The sequence below is a fragment of the Tinamus guttatus genome, unplaced genomic scaffold (assembly GCF_059628265.1).
Source record: "Tinamus guttatus ecotype Peru unplaced genomic scaffold, ASM5962826v1 Tinamus_guttatus_pri_ptg000366l, whole genome shotgun sequence".
Lineage (NCBI taxonomy): Eukaryota > Metazoa > Chordata > Aves > Tinamiformes > Tinamidae > Tinamus > Tinamus guttatus.
The window spans coordinates 1749838-1767008 of record NW_028288900.1 but is presented as its reverse complement, the minus strand read 5'-3'; the positions used below and the strand labels follow the sequence as shown (position 1 = coordinate 1767008).

Below are 17171 nucleotides of genomic sequence, written 5' to 3'. Positions count from 1 at the left end.
ATTTCCTACTGTTTGAATGATTTGCCTCATCACTTGCATTTTTGCTTATGGCATTCCTACTGTTAAAACAGCAGAGGCTTGTACAGTCTAGACTCTGCTACTGCTTTACTGTTTTCATTTACTCATTGCTTGGTTAATGAAAATAAGAGGTCCGAGTGAGAATTCTGCTTTTGGCATGTGTTTAACAGCAGTTTACACGTAGCAGGTATTTTGCTGATACCTGTAAAAGACTTCACACAGACCTATATGACACTGCCTATGTCACTTTTTTTTTTTAAATATAAATGGTTATGTTAATAGTTAAGGAGATATTTTTAACAATAATATTAGAATTGTAGGGAGACTTGAAACCCAGAATAAAGCTTAGCATTTCAACCCTTTCTTCACGCCATTGTTGCAGTTACAGTATTATGTCTTGCGACTTGGGAAATTCCTCTATAATGTTGCTTTCCTAAAGTACATGATATCACAAATAAATTCATTAAGATCCTGGGTGATGTAGGACAAGGATCTCTGTGTCAATAAATCTGTTAAATGAAAGGCTAGGCAAAATACCAAGCCTGAGCTGACTATATTGTATAAAAGCTATCTTTTTTTGTAGAGAGAATTTAGTGGTTGACATGAAACTCTAAATTTCCAATCTGTCTGAAAGTCAATAGGATATGGCTGACAAACTTCCTTAGGGTTATTTTGAGAATCCTTATCTTAAAGTGCAACATATGCCAGTAAGTACAGTATTATTAACACTCTTGATTTGCAATTGCAATGATGGTGCAAGTGCAGGCTGCTTTTTAATGGCAAACATTCTTAGTTAAATGCAAAAAGAAATAATTGATCTGACAATGGACTGCTGCATGAAGTTGAAAAATTCTGTCATAGCTATGTTGCGTGGTGAACATGTGGTTAGTTATCCATTTAGTACTTGATCTCCAGAGGAGGTGTTAACTTCTAAATGAATAAAGAAATCTGTGAGAGATAGACCTATTTAATAGATCTGCTGTGTAATATAAACCAAGTAAATAGTCATCTGTTGTTTAATGATACTTTATATAGAAACAGCCTGCTTTCTCTTTCTTTTCTGTGTTATTATTATTATTATTGCTATTATGTGTTTTCATGAAACTCATTTGCTCACAGTTCCAGTTAGTGAAATTGTTATTGGAATACAAAGAAACTCCTTGTCCTTTCTGCTTAACTTCACCTCTTGCATCGCCTTCTAATCTTCCCCTTAATATTAGTATGAGCTAGGAAATGTCATTCTGCCTATGTGTTGGTTACTGCATTTTGATATAGTAGCTGAGTATCAGTTAAGGGAAATCTACTGTTTCAGTTCTGAAATGATTTCTGCTGACACTATTAGAAATATATGTATTCTGCTTGGAACAGTCTTTATATATATTCTAATCTGCTTGGAACAGTCTTTCTTGAAATTACTCTTCCATAGCCCAAGATTGTACCATAATTCACATCTAAGAATGAAGTATCTTTAGCCTTGGATAATAACTTACACTTGGGATGTTGTTTGCAGCAGTGTGAGGAGGCAAACTGGACTCATTCTCAGCAGAACAAGCTCAAAAAGTACTATGCATTTGGATAAAGCTAAAAGCCTGCTGACAGAATAGCTGGGGTAGAGGGAAAAGTCAAGAGGAGGAGAAATTAATGGAAGCAGATAGACAGGAGTAGGCTGGAGTTTGTGGATGGAAGCAAAGTAGCTGGAGAGATGTCTGTCATAAGTCGAGCACTTATTTTCAGCAGTAGGAGGTTACAGGATTGGTTGGTATATATAACAAAATGATTTGTGTTTCTCCTGCTGCAAGAATGGCATTTTAGTGAATAGAATTTACTGTCTTGGTAGAATTGACCACATGAATATTTTAGGTAAATGAATATAACTCAGTAAACGGTCAGTGGGAAATGCTGCTTTCATTAAAACAAAAGTGAAACATTGCAAACTCATATCATTCTATTGCTGACTGAAATATATATATATATATATATATATATATATATATATATATATAAACTCAACTACTTTAGGCATGGGTTGGGGAAATGCCCTAATAGATGTCTTCCCGTCTGTTCTAATCTTTTTATTCTTTTGCTTTTTAATCATAGGTTTCTGTGCTTGAGAGACAGATATTTGACTTCCTCGGTTATCAGTGGGCACCCATCCTGGCAAATTTTATACACATTATTATAGTCATACTTGGCTTATTTGGAACCATCCAGTATAGACCTCGATACATAACAGGAGTGAGTATTCACTTTATTTATTTATTTTGGTGGGCATGGAGGGAAAGAAAAGATTTCTAAGCTCTTTACTCTTTTGCTTATGAATGAAATAGAAATCATATTTTGTTTTAAGATACTTCTTTACATATTTTATATCCACTTATTATGCTTTTGGGGCACCTTCAGTAATTAAATGGTAACAATCTACAACAGTCAGAAATCAGTATGCTCATAAACTGTTTCACAACAGTGAAACAAAATGTGCATTTTAAAGATGTGAAGTAATTTTAAAGAATTACAGATTTCTCAATGACAGAGAGTTAGAGCTATAATGAATGCTTACCATAACTTAGATACACTGAGCCTTCCCAACAGATCCATAATATTTTTTACTTATTCATTACTGTTATTAACCAGTGTTGGTAGAGTGCTTTGTTATGAACAAGAAAGCATTTCTTCCTCAATCCAGGAAATTATGGTCTGAGTTAAAAATGAAATATAGGCGTATGGTAAGAAATGGGGTTATGATAGTTACAGACTGACAGCCTCAGAATAAAAATAAGGATTTATATATGGATCTTTGTATTTTTATATTTCTTTTCAAAATTCAACTGCCTCTCATCCACAGATTCAGAACTGCTGTACCCCTTAGTATTATATGGTGTAAATGAAAGTCTGGATTTATGCTCTGAGTTTTTTGGTTGTTTAACTAAGACTTAATAGACTAAAAAGAAAGAATAGCAATTAAATCTCAAAGCCATTGTTCAGAACCCCTTTTATTAGAAATTGATTTCTATAGTAATATTTTCATTAGTATTGACTGCTAATTCAGGTAAAGTCTGTAGACTCCTTAAACATAGAGAGCAGTCCAAAAGTTGACCCATGCACCATCATTTCTTCATGTCAAAGAGTAATGAATCAATTCCACTAAATCCATACCCACTTCTGCAAAGTCTGCACAGTGTATCCTCTCACATCAAATAATCACTTGGGAGATATAAACGTTTCCCTTGTACCTTTGCGGCACCATACATAGTCTGGTAGTATGGTGTTAATGGTAATACATCAATATTTGTGTCTGTGTTTCTATTGCTCTGATCTTCTGTATGTAGAAAATCTGTGCTCACATGTATTGTGTGTTTGTGCACACACAAATAATTTAAAAATCTATTGCAAAATTATTTCAAGTTTTAAATATTTGGAGCATTTCCTTTAAGTCTGAACTCTCAGAGTCATGTGAATGTGAATTTGCTTCTTTCATTTCTAGTGTTGTGATCACTACAAAAGTCTTGAACATTTAAAAAAAAATCAAGCTAGTACCAGTTAAAAAAAAAATAAAAAAGTAGTTTTAAATATATTTTATATAATGTCTTGTCATCTATTAGAATTACCTGTGTTTTCAAATTCAAGACTATTAAAAGCTGTTTTTTACTATGGTTTTTAGAGAGTAGAAGACCATTCTAAGGAAATTGATCATAAAATGCTTAAATGAGCTAAGCAAAAGAGCTAGATTTAAATGGCCTTTGCAATAGAAGTACAGAAAATTATGTGCTACAATGATGAGTGCATCGTGAATGAGGAGGAATACTAACCGTAAATAGGCACTGTTCACATGAGTTTTCTGGATGGTGCCATTTGTACCACACCATCCTACTAATTTCACACATATCTTTTCTTAGAGCTCCCCCTCACCCGCCCCATGTAGCCCATCTGGCTCTGTGAATTTGCCTCCCTGCACCTTTTTGTTGAATTGGTTATAACTGATCTAGGGTGGGATTGTTGGTATTACTAAGATTTTGTAATAAACAAAATCCTATCTATAACAGAATAATTAGATAAGAAAAAAGGTGACAAAATTTTCATCCTCCCTCCACCATTCTTTTTGGAGAATGTCTGAAGTCAGGATGTGGGAAATGGTACTAATCATTGGAGGAAGACAAAAGGAACCACAAGTTTTTCTTTTTCAAATTTGATGAATCCAGAATAGGCATCCTGATGAAACCTAACAAAACTCAATGATGTTGTCTGATATCAGTAAGTAGTTAAGTAGTAAGTTCTAAGGCAAAAGAAAATGTTAAGACCATAGCCTATAAGCCTACAAGGATGTAGTTACGAGGTTTACAGATGAGTGGATGTAAAGACTCAGACTTCAAGTGTTTCTGCAAGGGTCAAGCTATTTTGAGTGGACCCTGTAGGATCCTTAATCCTTAGTCACATTACTTCTTCAGGATAGGAGGAAGTTTCAACAAGACTACAATAAATTTCATCTTTATAGTCCATGCTTCATAAAGGATATCACAAAAATGTTTTCCAGGGATAGTGAATCACAGGTTAAAGAGAGCAGGGAGGTTTTAAGGTGAGTTTTAAAGAAATGATGCAGTGGCTCAGGGAGGAGAGGAAATCAGTTTTAGACAGATGGGAAACCACAAGTGAATGAGTGTCCTTGAACTCTGAAAAGTTACAGGGAATCTAAGGCAGTAGTAGTAATAGGTGGTGCGGAAAAGGCAAATGTGTTGCTTTAGGCCTTGGAAAATATTTTAAAATATATGATACACATGAGTGAGGTGGACAGAGGATGAAGTTTAATATCTCAAGAGGGATTAATATTAACAAAACTTCTGAAAGAACATCTACTCATTTCTGCTTGCAAACTTAAACCAATGATCAACAAACCAATAATCAGTGACTAAGCTGGCAAACCATCTGCTAGGAGGGTGGCAATGAGTAACTGGATAGACAAAACTTCTTCAAAAGATAATAAACATAAACTGAATTTGGCTAGCACTATCTTTGGCCAGCAGTGGAATCCAACAGAAAAATCAAGCCTCACTGGGATAGTCAGATGCAACAGAGATGACACTTAAAATTAAATACTTATTTTCTTAATTGCTATGGCAAGAAGATAAAGGAATGTCTAATGGATATAGGCAGTGACATAAACAGATAGAAAAAAATATGTGGAAGTCATGTCTATGAAACTTGAAGAAAGTCATGTCTGCGACATAAATGTCTATAATTTCGTTTGCTTATTTGAATCTTTTGGACCTGTTGTATTTTCCTCTTCTGTATTTTGTTTCAAGAAAGGGAGAATCTTTGTGTAGCTTTGTAGGTTCTACTAGGCAACCTTATAGACAAAGGAAAAGTTTAAAGCAAAAAAGCGTCTACCTTGAAGAATTATCAAGTTTTCCAGCCTTGAGCATAAAGTGAAGATCCAATACATAAGAGAGAAGGTTTTAATCCAGAAGAGGATTAGTTTTTCTTCAGACTGTGATAGTGAGAGACTGCACTGTGACAAAGATTTTTCTTATAAGCGCCCATGCATTGTACTCTTAAAGCAGACTTTTGCTGCACATAAAGCAAAATTATGGAGTGAACAACAACATGTTATTAATATTTTCCCTCAAATTAATATATTCTGCTATAGTGTTTCCTCTGACACATTAGGGTAAAAAATGTCTAATAGTGAACATAGTAGGGACTCATATGGGCCTACTACAGAATGCAATATATTAGCTGAAAAGAATAAGGATGTCAATTTGACATAAAGCAAATCTGCAACCTTTAAGAGCAAAGAGAATCTTGTACAGGATAATACCTGGACACATTAAGTCTGGGAGAAAAGGATAGATTATTACTGGTACATTACTTAACACATAATTGCTGATATATATTAAAAAAAGAGAAAGAGGCAATTACCTTATGTCTGAGAGTCTTGCAGCATCATTAGTCTGCCAAACCATTAGGCCCCAGAGAGTACAGATGAGTTAATCTATGCCTTTTTTGAGACTAGAAATTGCCAATGGCCTCGACAGCCCTAGTGGGATCTGCTTAATGCTATATATGATAAGTAGCCCTGAAATCATGAAGACTGTATTGAAGTATTTCAATTGCATGTTGCAATTTAGTATCTTCTATGTTTTTAAATTCAAAGCATTCAAAGCAATGTATAAAAGTGTGCAGTATTTCATCTGTCTTATGTCAATATCAGAATTTTATCAAACAACATCAGCCATGGCTTAGAAATGTGTAAAGCCAAGAACAGTAGCCAAGCTGTACAGTACAGGAATTATTATTATTTAAAAAAAATACTTCTCTGATTTCAAACTGTTCCCAAAAATAATAATAATAAAAATCTGTTTATTAAAAAGGAGGATGAAATGGAATGGCCATTATAGATTCAGGACAACCTGTAAGGCACAAAGCTCTTGTGGTCCATGAAGTCAGATTCCTAGCTGAGAGTATTGCCTATAAAGGTGTCTCAGGATGTACTTTTGTCTCTATACTAAGACAAATTATTCAACACTTTACCTAAATTCTGCATACGTGGTTTATTACATTGCAACTAAAATGTAGAGATATAGAAGAAGGCAAGTAGTCATGCTTAGGTACTCTAGAACTCTTTTTGAGCAAATGTTACTTTGTGGATGTAAGTAATGATCTTCTGTGTAATAATTTTGAGTTAAGTCCCAATAATACCATAAGGGCAATTAAGCAAATATGGATCCTGAACATATAGTAGCAGCTTTGCTGTTGTCTGTCCCAGGAGACTGTGAATCAGGATACTGATTCTGTTTCAAGTGTAGCACTGGCAAGATTTTTATTTGCTAACATACTGTTCAAAGACACATAATGATTTTCCTCAGTTTGTTTCTTGATTCAGGAGTGTGCCATGGAAAATAATAAGTGTGAATGTATGTTCTGCAGTTTGTATCTTTGCAATTTTCAATGTTTTCAGTTATTGAATACACTATTGGCAATATTCAACACAGATTTATGTTAATTTTAAAACTGAATTAAGAAATACAATCATTAGCTATATAAATAATCAGATATAGATTCATTTTTCTAAGACCAGCCTCTTAAACTTACATTCCTGGTGCAAAAAAGTTAGAAAATACAGAATGTATTTTCTGCAACTATTTCCAATTGAAGCAGCAGAGTGATTGTTTCTTGGGATATTCTGACACTGTATTTGCCAAAATCTCCATTGAATGTAATCATGATAGTAAGCTGAACCTGACTGAAGCAAATACACTTTAAACTGGAAAAGGTATTTGTAGGAAACATTTTCCATCCTTCAATAGCTCTCACAGTAAAATTTCCAGGATATACTGATTTCAGTTAGGATGAAAATAACATGAGGCAATTCAATTGATTTGTAGCTGGCTACTTACAGGCCTGATCTAAACCAAGAAGTATATGATCACAGTGATCATATTTTCACATTAGAGGAAAAATCTTTGTCAGTTAAAAGTTAAGGAATAGCTAAAAAGTCTGAGGTACTTAAAATGTCTATATACCCACTGAAGGAGCTGAAAAAAAATGCCACTAATGAAGTATTATAGAATCCATTTTTACCTCAAAAAAGGGGGACAAAATACCTATTTTATTTGGGAAGCTCAAGTGTATATAAGGAAGTTCTTACAGTTGGGAGAAAAAGTCAGTGAAGGTACTCATCCAGTTCTTTCAAGCTGCAGGAATATAAGTAAACTACCATTGCATTTTTGATCTGAAAGATCAAAAAGATTCAGAAGATACAGAATATGCCAGATCAAGGGGATGATAGGGTGTCACATAATAATCATTATGGGAAACTTTGCACCTAAATAGAACAAACGGTAGGTCAGGTCAGCCTTTAACAAAACAGCTTCTCGGTGGTTGCACAATTTATTCTTGAGTCGTTGCTTAAAAAGTAGACACACACAAATTTTGCTGTCAGTTCAGTTGAAAATAAGTCAAACAAACTTGTTAAAAAAAATATTTCTGAGTCATTAGATAATAGTGACCACAATATTAGTGACTTCATGAAATACCAAGAAACAAGGGTTTTCTGCTAATCTTCCTCATGCTAAGAAGAGGGAATAAAATCTTGCTATAGTGTAGAAGGCAAAGAGATTCATAAATTGAAAAGGAGACAAAGTAGAAGCAACATGCTCATTGGGCAGATTAGTAGAAACTGTTGATCAAAGTAAGCGCATTTGTGAAAGTTTGTGACTGATGAAGTTAAATAAAATAGAAACCCACTGAAAATTAAAATTTAGTTTAGAATATGTAAGAGGAAGTAAAAGTATCGAAGAGCAAAGAGTATGACCAAAAGTATGAAAACAAACAAAAAAGGTACAGACTGAAAATAGAAAATTTAAAAGAACATTAGTAAACTTGCAAAATGAGTATTGTAGAAATATTTTGTGACACTCCGGGTCAAGCTCCAAATGATAACGCGATTTAAGATTATTACAGAGTTGGACAATCCACCTCAACTCTAAATTAATTCCAAGTTTCTTTGATGGTTTCATAATAATTATGACAGATAAATCAATGCTAAATGAAGCACTGGTCTTTTATGGTATAGCAATACTTCATAGGGATGTAGTATTATTAGGATTATTAAAATTCTGTATGCTACAAGGTTTATACTAAATAGTTTTTTTGTTCAGGGATACTTGCTGTTTGTCTAACTTCACCTTGCTGAAAAAGATTCTTTGTCCTGTCTACCTTTTGAGTAATCCTCTCTGCAGATCTCGTCAGTGTTTTCTGAAACATCTCTATGTTCAAAAATATCTGGAGTGAGAACATATTATTACAAGTTTTTCTCTTAAAGACTCTCATGGAAGATTACTGATAAGAATTTGAATGTCACAGGAGGGTAGCCTTTGGGAATCTTTTTATATCCTCTCCTTTCACTACTGGATACTACCTCCATAAGAATGACCTCTGTAAACTTTGCTATCTGCTATTTTATTTGAGAGTTTTCCTCACTTTTGGCAGATGCTGTGAAAAAATTGGTAGGGATGTAGGTAGAAGACTGCCCTTTGGACTTTAAATAACATTTGCAGAAAGGGATTTCAATTCACATGGAGATACACTATCTAATAGACCACTTTTTTTGCTGCTGTTGTGTTAAAAGATTAGATTTTAGTATGCTGTGGATTTAAATGTGCTTTCATTTATGTTTAAAAGGATAGGCTCAGCAGTTTGCTTTTGAAACTGGATCTATATTTAAGCAGCGGTATAAATGGAAGGGGAGTAGAAGTTAGTCAATAGTGGGTCAGTGGCATAGCTGTACCGGTGTGACTAATCCGAATTTTCACTGTAACACCAAAGGATGAAGAAATATGCTCACTTTCATGTAGCGTCTTGTACAGAGTGGCAGCAAAGAAAAGCTTAAGTATTTCAGTGATGAAAAGTCCTTTTTTCTTTATATTCATTTGTTAGTTTGTTGGTGGGCTATAAAATACTACCTTTAGCAAGATGGTCTGCTGTTTTACCTCTTAATCAGCTCAGACTGCTACTCTAAGCACTTCTAAGCAGACAGTCAAAATCGGATAGTCAAATCAGCAGACAGTCAAATCTTGAGTATTTTGATAACTAGCAAGAGATTTCCAAATTTTTCAGCCCTGAGATTCGTCTGATCATTGAGTAAAAATGTAAAAGTCACGTTCTGTATAGTATACAGCGTTCTGTATATAGTGTACAGTGTCCATCTTGACCAGGTGAAATCAGATGAAAGAAGGTAACTCACCATATGTGTCTCTGGAATTTCTATCTTTCTTGACTCTGAGGTTTAAAATTTTAATATCGTTTAAAATAAATACCACAAAAATAATTCTTTTTTTTTTTCAAAGATGTAAAGATTGTCTGACTAGTTTGATTACGTTCATCTATTCTCTTTGTTGGAAGATATTTAGGCATGAGGTACTAAGGTAAAAAGCGATTAATCTAAGGGAAATAATGAAAAAGGACTTTCTTCTTGATCAGTAGACCTGACCCAACTTCTTGTTAACAAAGCGTCATATATTTTCTCAAGATTAAAGAATCCTCAGACAGTGGATATCCCAGCTCTAGGCGAGCACAGTGAGAAAAAAAAAATGATCAGACATTTAGGCAGGATATAAAAAGAAAACAATCCCATTTAAGAACCTGAACCCTTTGTTTTCTGCAATTCTTGACCAGGATATTACTTTTTCGGAAGTTCCTTTTTGTCAGAAAAGAGTTCTACAGATAAAAGCTGTATTAAACCTGTGGAGATTTGCTGTGCATAATTGAGCAAGAACCTCTCACTCTCCAAAAGGCCTTAGTGAACATTTTGAAACTGTAACTTTTTTTTTTTTTTTTTTTTTTTTTTGAGAGAGAGAGAGACTTCTTCTATCAAGTTCTTATGGTCACAGAATCCTGAAAATTCATCTGGAATGTTTTCAGAAACTATGTTGAAAGGAACCCTGGAAAATTCCAGGACAGTTTGCCTCAATATCATGTGTTTTGAGTTTTCTTTCAGATTGAGATGGATTTTCATTTATTTTCAGAACGTATTTTAGTTTCTGTTATAATAAATCCTTTTAAAGATACTTAGCTAATACTCTTTTTTAAATTAATGTGTTTGGAGTATTAGAAGATGACGAATTATAATTTGCATAATCTAATGAAGTACAGCATCGATTTCCAGTAATTTTATCCAGAGCCTGTTCAGTGTATGAAGTTTTCTGGCATTTGCAATTTAATCCCTATTTATGACATTCATAATAGGTTTAATTGGTGCAGAATTCATCTACATTCATCTTTTCTTAAGGCTTTATTTCCTTTCAATGAATGATATTCACACTAAAAAAAAATGCCAATCAGAACGTCTGTCACCCATCACTCCAAGAGAAAAGAAAGATGGCTTTCCATGGAGTCCTTGTTGAGGAGTACAGCACCCTGTAGAACTGCTAGTAACATACAATGAATATGGTATTTTGTTCCAATTCAAACCAGAGAGCTCACTAACAGCGTCCCTGGAATGATTCCAAAATATGAAGTTCCTCTACATTTTCATTTTCTCTTTCTTTTTAGAATAGATCCTCCAGCTTGTCAGTATGACAAGTGGGTTTTATTCTACAGATTTTTTTTTCTTAAAACAAGCAACCCTTTCTGTTAAAATAATGTCTAATTGGCACTTTGTAGTTGAAATACTATGAAAAACATGGAGAATGAACAACTTAGCTGACGATGTGGTTAACATATACAGAGCAAGGGATTAGAGAGAAAATCCATGCTTTTTGTTACTGTCACTTAAACTACAATTGCAAGCATAAAAATTCTCTCAAATACCCAATAGCACTGACTAGCTAGATATAAATAAAAATAAAGCAAAGATAAGAAATATTTTCACTGATCCAAGCTGACCACCTCTATAGTTCAGTGCCAAACACTCCTCTATCTAGAGTAATAGGAGTTCTTTTTATTTCCCACAGTTGCTCCTGCAGCAGTTGCTGTGCATTCAGTATTTTTTTTTTAATTAGCGCATATCAATTTTGGCTGATAAATTCTGAGAGCAATCTGCAGAGAGTTAACACATAAATGGTTCTGGGGTTTGTTCACCTAGGAGGTTATACCTCTAATTTTGTTATCTTACATAGCACCCTGTCTGTCTTACAGCTTCTGCTGTCTCCATTCCTATGACACACTGTTGAAGCACTCCCCACCACTGCTTTAAAAGGTGGGCACTGAAGCACGGAAAGAGTGAATCATTTGCCTAGGAAAAAGGCTGTGAAAGATCAACACGTTATTTGCCAACTCATTATCACCCCAGCTCTTACCCAAACTCTCTGCAGTCTAGGAATGAAGATTGGAATAACAGCTATTTAACAGTACAGACCAATTCTGTAAGAAAATAATAATAATAATAATAAAATAGTCTCTGGACAGTACATTTTTCACCAAAAGAAAAGTCTGCTGATACCTCAAGCTCTCTTTGTGATTACTCTTTGTCAGACTGAGTGGTATTGACAGCGTCTGGGACCTGTGGAGGCACTCCTAGCAATTTAATATACTTTAATTAACAACTTATACCACAATGAGACAAGTGTTACAAAAGAGTTGGAAATACTGCCTGTTGTCCAAACTAACTTATCCAATCATCTATTCCTCTGCTCTGCTGTCTGTCATTGTCATGATTGCAGGTTTGGAGTCGACTTGGGAGCATGGTCCTGTAATGATAGCTCTGCTGTTACTCCTTTTTTCTATTCAATTTCCTTCTGTCCTGTCTATGTCTTTCTCTAGTCTCTTCAGCTCCATTCAGCCACTCATTTAGAAATACGCATTTAAAATTTCACTGTACTTCAAGTGGCTAGAACAAAGCTGTCTATTTTAAATCAACTTGAAGTCTGATCAACAAATAATCACCAATAAACCAAATACATTACCATCAAAACGGAGTTCATGTTTTAGCCAACTGATTAAGGTTTAGACATTTTGGTCTTCTCAGACAATTTCAGACATTCAAGTACAGCCAACTGAAGTCATGCAGTCACTTCACATCTATACACAGAACCAGTAGTTGGAGTCTGTCTTATCCTATTTTCAGGACATCTATTTCTAGGTAATGTGACTAATTCTCTTCTTTTGTGAGTTTCAATGTTTCCCTGAGTTTATGCTTCAGGAAAGATGCATTGAAAATCATACAGAACTTTACTGTATCATTCATTTACAAATCACCCTTTTCAATATTGACAGAGACTTGAGATGATTTTATTCAGTCATATTCCAATGTGGCTTCTTTGCTTGCCTTCCAAACAAGAACCTGCATAAAAATCTTTCTATTAATTTTCTTGTCATAAATCTGCCCTACAGAACTTTAGAGATGTTTTCCACTTCCCATCTGTACTTATTTTTTTTTTCCACTTTGTAATGTTTTCATTTCTATTTTCAGTTTCTGAAGCTCCGCAGCAAAAGGGACACACTACTTTTTCAAGCTTTGTCTGTTGTCATGAGCACAATTACCAAGGAAGAAACATTTTCTTGCTGACACTGAAAGGCAAGATAAACAACGTGTAGAGCTGTAAAATGCAGTTCTAAGGATGTTCCAAAATTTCCATTGCTCTATTTCCATAATTTACCTGTCAAGGGCTCTATTTATTTGGAGATTGTCTTTATGGGTTATTGTCTATACTTTGGCATAGATATTAATGCCAAATACATTCATGTTGGATAAACTGAAGTATAAATAATAAATAATCTTAAATTGAAAATAATAAAGATCATAGTGAAGCAGCTATGAACTCAGCAGATATAATTTGAATTATAAATGCCTCTAAGAAGAGAATGCTTCCAGTTTACTTGATACCAATATAAATTCTGCTTCTATTCAACTCTAGTATAATAATATTCTAATTTTACCATTAAGCAGTATAGTTCTCTCTATACCACCTTGAGATACCAAAGATGCTGCTGCTCGGTTTGATCCCTAGCTGCAGTCTCCTAGCTGTTTTCTAATATTACATTTTTGTTCCATGAAGCAATACAGCTGTTTTCATTGATTTCAGTGTCACCTTCAGGTGAGTGTAGAGATGACCAGCTTCGGGTTTTCCTGCTGTTATATTCACCCAACAAGCCATTTAAAGCTTCCCAGGTCCTTCTGCTCTGAGACCAAAGGGTGTTTTGTTTACTTTTCCTTAATTTTCAAATTAAACAGAAATTAACATTTAGCTGAAACCAACTTGGAGAAGAAGGTAAGGAAGAGGAGAGAAAAACAGAAGAGATGAAAAGGTAGTGGAGTATATAGAAAGTAAATATTTGGTCCATGAGCACTTCTTTCATTATTTGATTGTCTCTCTCTTGTCATTTCTCTCAGAGAGAGAAATCCAAAAAGAAAAATACAAATTTTAAGGTATCATAATTTCTATTAATTTAAAATGTCAACCAATTCAGACTTTCCTAGTTTAGGCAATCACCTAGCACAATCAGCTGCAAAGCTTTTCTCTCATATATTTAAAACAAACAAAAGCTTATAGTGTTACTGGGCACATTGAATACACAGCTTTTTCTGAAGAATAGTTTCCCATTTGAAATTTAGTGTTAGAAAATTGTGTCAATAGTTCTTCTTGCTCACTAGCTTTACTTCCTGAGAAACAGGAAGCAATATTTTCTCTTTAGTCTTCAAATAATTTGAAATACTTATTCATAGATTTGAAATGTGTTTGTTGATATAGAAGTGTGAGAATGCAAATATTTGGGGTTCTACACCAAACCCCAAATATTTGGTCTATTGTGTGTGTGCTCTGTTCTATGAAATCTAAAACCAACTTGTGTCCTAAGAGACTTACCATTATAATAACTTTAATTACTATAATGTGAGTGTTTTTGCCTGTGCCTCTCTGATTGATTGACAGTTCTTTGCCCTTCTAAAGATGTCACTGTTAAATTCACTTAAGTATAGACACAGTATGAATAAGCAGCCTTTTGTGACATGTGTCTGTTCCTGTGATACATTGCTGTTTCTGTGTCAGAAGATTCTTTGAGATGACTTAATTGAGACTGACTCTTAACCATTCAGTAATTAAGTCAAATTCTATTGTTACTGTTTCTATAAAATATAGTTTAATTTGTGCCTACAAAAAAAAGGAGTGAGACGGAAGCCCTGGTAAATAGTTCTATACATTGCAGCTCAGATGCAGTTAAGATTATGAATAAACAATATTCATATATTTCATATAGTTTTCAGAGGCCTAAAAATTTAGATTTACCAAACAAATTCAGGAATCCATATTTAAGAAAAGCAGATGCAAGCTCAAATTTATATTGTCAAAGAAAATAGAAGGGGAAATAGATATCCAGTCTACTCTGGACTTACATATGTAAAGTCACATGTAACTTAAATAAATAAAGTTGAAATTAATTAGTTTTAATAAATTAGGGGTTTTTTTATATATATAGTCTCGTAGGAGTTTGTATTTTCCTTCTGTTATCAGAGAGATCCAGTCCATGCTATCACTTATTCTCGTGGTGTCAAGTAATTCTTCTGGTCTGCTAAAGCATTTTGTAGGGCTCCTGGAAATTCAGTCTCTGCCCTGGGTGCTTATACAAGAGTACCCAGAATCCAACCTTTCAAAAGAAACAACATATTTTTGTAAAGTACATAGGTTTTCAGGAAAGAAGCTAACTGCAACACAATGCAAACTCAAGGAGAATCAAGGCTTTATATTTGCAGCTGCAATAGCGTGGCCTATGGAAACATCATCTGGACAGACCGATATTATATCAGTTCTCTGAACTTTTGATTGAGTTTGTATAAGAACAGCCTGGCAATCATACACTGATAAACTAAAACTGTCCTCTCTTCAAAATTATTCTTTTTCGTAAGTTATCCTTTGGAAATACATTATCTGTTTTAAAAACTTATCCTTCTTAGTTTGATTATACTGAGTGGGCTGTGGATCTCTTGGAAGAGATCAGCTGGTGAAAATACCAAAGTTACTCCATTGTTTTTTTCCACTGTTTTGTCTTTACCTGGATGCATAGGATGGATAGTCCATATTTGAGCTTTTCATCTTAAGATGGGACAGACAAAATATTTTGCAGTGATATAAAACACAAACTAGCAAATTGAAAAATGGCTGCGAAGACAATAATGTGGGATCAGTAAAGAGTTCATAAAAACTTAAAAAATATTTAGATGATCTTTCAGAATAAGAAACTAAATCCATGCTTGAGAAATTCACTCTGTAGGGAAATTAAAATGCTAAAAAATGAGTAAGACTAATATGTAGACTTTACATTAGGACTTCTATTCAAGGGATACCTTATCAGGTAGCAAAACAAAAGATTTAAATCATAAGAGCAGTATTTAAAAAAATCTTGGTAAAGAGGTAGAAGTGCAAACTCAGCAACTTGTATATGTTGTTTGCTGTAAAATATATGAAAATTTTCCCAAAATAGTTATTGTTATCAGCAGCTATTTTCTTTGTTTGTAGGAATTCCATACATGTTTGTAAGTCCAGGCAATATATAGGTACTCTGCTGTCTCTGGGCTCCAGGTTTACTTCTACGGTACAAATTCTGTCCTTCATAACCTTTCTCAGGGTTGAAGACAACATAAGTCTGCCGTTCTTGGCTACATGATTTATTTAAACCTATCTCTAAAAATTATCCCTCCTATGTTCTCCCTGAGAGCCTTCTGAGTCTTTAGTCAATGTCTTCTGTGTTTCTAAAGTCCTTTTATCAGCAATCATACCTCTGTCTTTCTCACTGAATGTCCTACTTGTCTGTCTGTCTTACTGGATCTATCAGGGGAAAAAAAAATAGTCCGTAAGATAAAGAAAAGATTTTTTTAATCTTTTTTCCCCATCTTCTTTTCTATATGGAAAATTCAAGTTTATTCCTACCTCACCAACAAAAATGTGTAACTTACTACTACTTCTTCTTCTTCTTCTTTTTTTTTTTTAGATTTGCTATCTCCTTAGTGTATTTATTGCTTTATAAGGCTAAGTCATTCCCTGCTAAGCCTGCTAACAGTGTCTTCAATTTGCTTGAAGCCCTGTCTAGACAGGATTGTGTGCATGTTGGTTTGATTGATTCCTGTTTCACCTCTGGATATAGTTTTACATATATTCCAAATAGCCAGGTTTCCTAATTTTTATATATACATATTCTTCAGACCATTAAAGCTGTGCTGATGTGCTGCAAAGTAAGAACATAATGATGAGAAATGTGGAGTGCTCCACTCAGAGACTCTCAGGGAGTTAAGGGTACATTAAAGAGCACAGTATGTTGGACTGACACTGTGTTTGAATGAGGTTCCTAAGAGTACATCAAGATTTTATCACTTGAATGAGAAATATTTTGTAATGTTTCTGTGCATGCACTGCATTAACTCAGATATAGAATATCACATTTAATATGTAGCAACTATCCAGGGTTAGTCCACTCAATCTGGGGATTTATTTTCACTACCAGAACTATACATCTTTACAGAAACATTAACACTAGGGACAATTATTAACTAATGCCATCCTCTAACATTTACTAACATTAGGAAACAGCCCTTTATGTGAAATCCTGGTAGAGAAAGGAACACTTCAAACTGTGACTGACTTTACCAAATCAACAATAAGTTTACTTTATGATGAAAATAAAGTAGCTTGTGTTCACTTTATTATTATTATTGCTAGAAGTTGACATTTATT

General features: G+C 34.2%; 1 protein-coding gene across 1 annotated transcript in view; it reads left to right on the top strand.

The window, feature by feature from the left end:
- Positions 1 to 842: 842 nt before the first annotated feature.
- The window catches only part of NKAIN2 (sodium/potassium transporting ATPase interacting 2), a 275617-nt gene continuing 259288 nt past the window's right edge, over positions 843 to 17171 (top strand). The window contains exons 1-2 of the mRNA XM_088530309.1: positions 843 to 902; positions 2116 to 2253. Coding sequence (XP_088386435.1) covers positions 843 to 902; positions 2116 to 2253 — 198 coding nt within the window. The remainder of the gene's footprint in view (positions 903 to 2115; positions 2254 to 17171) is intronic.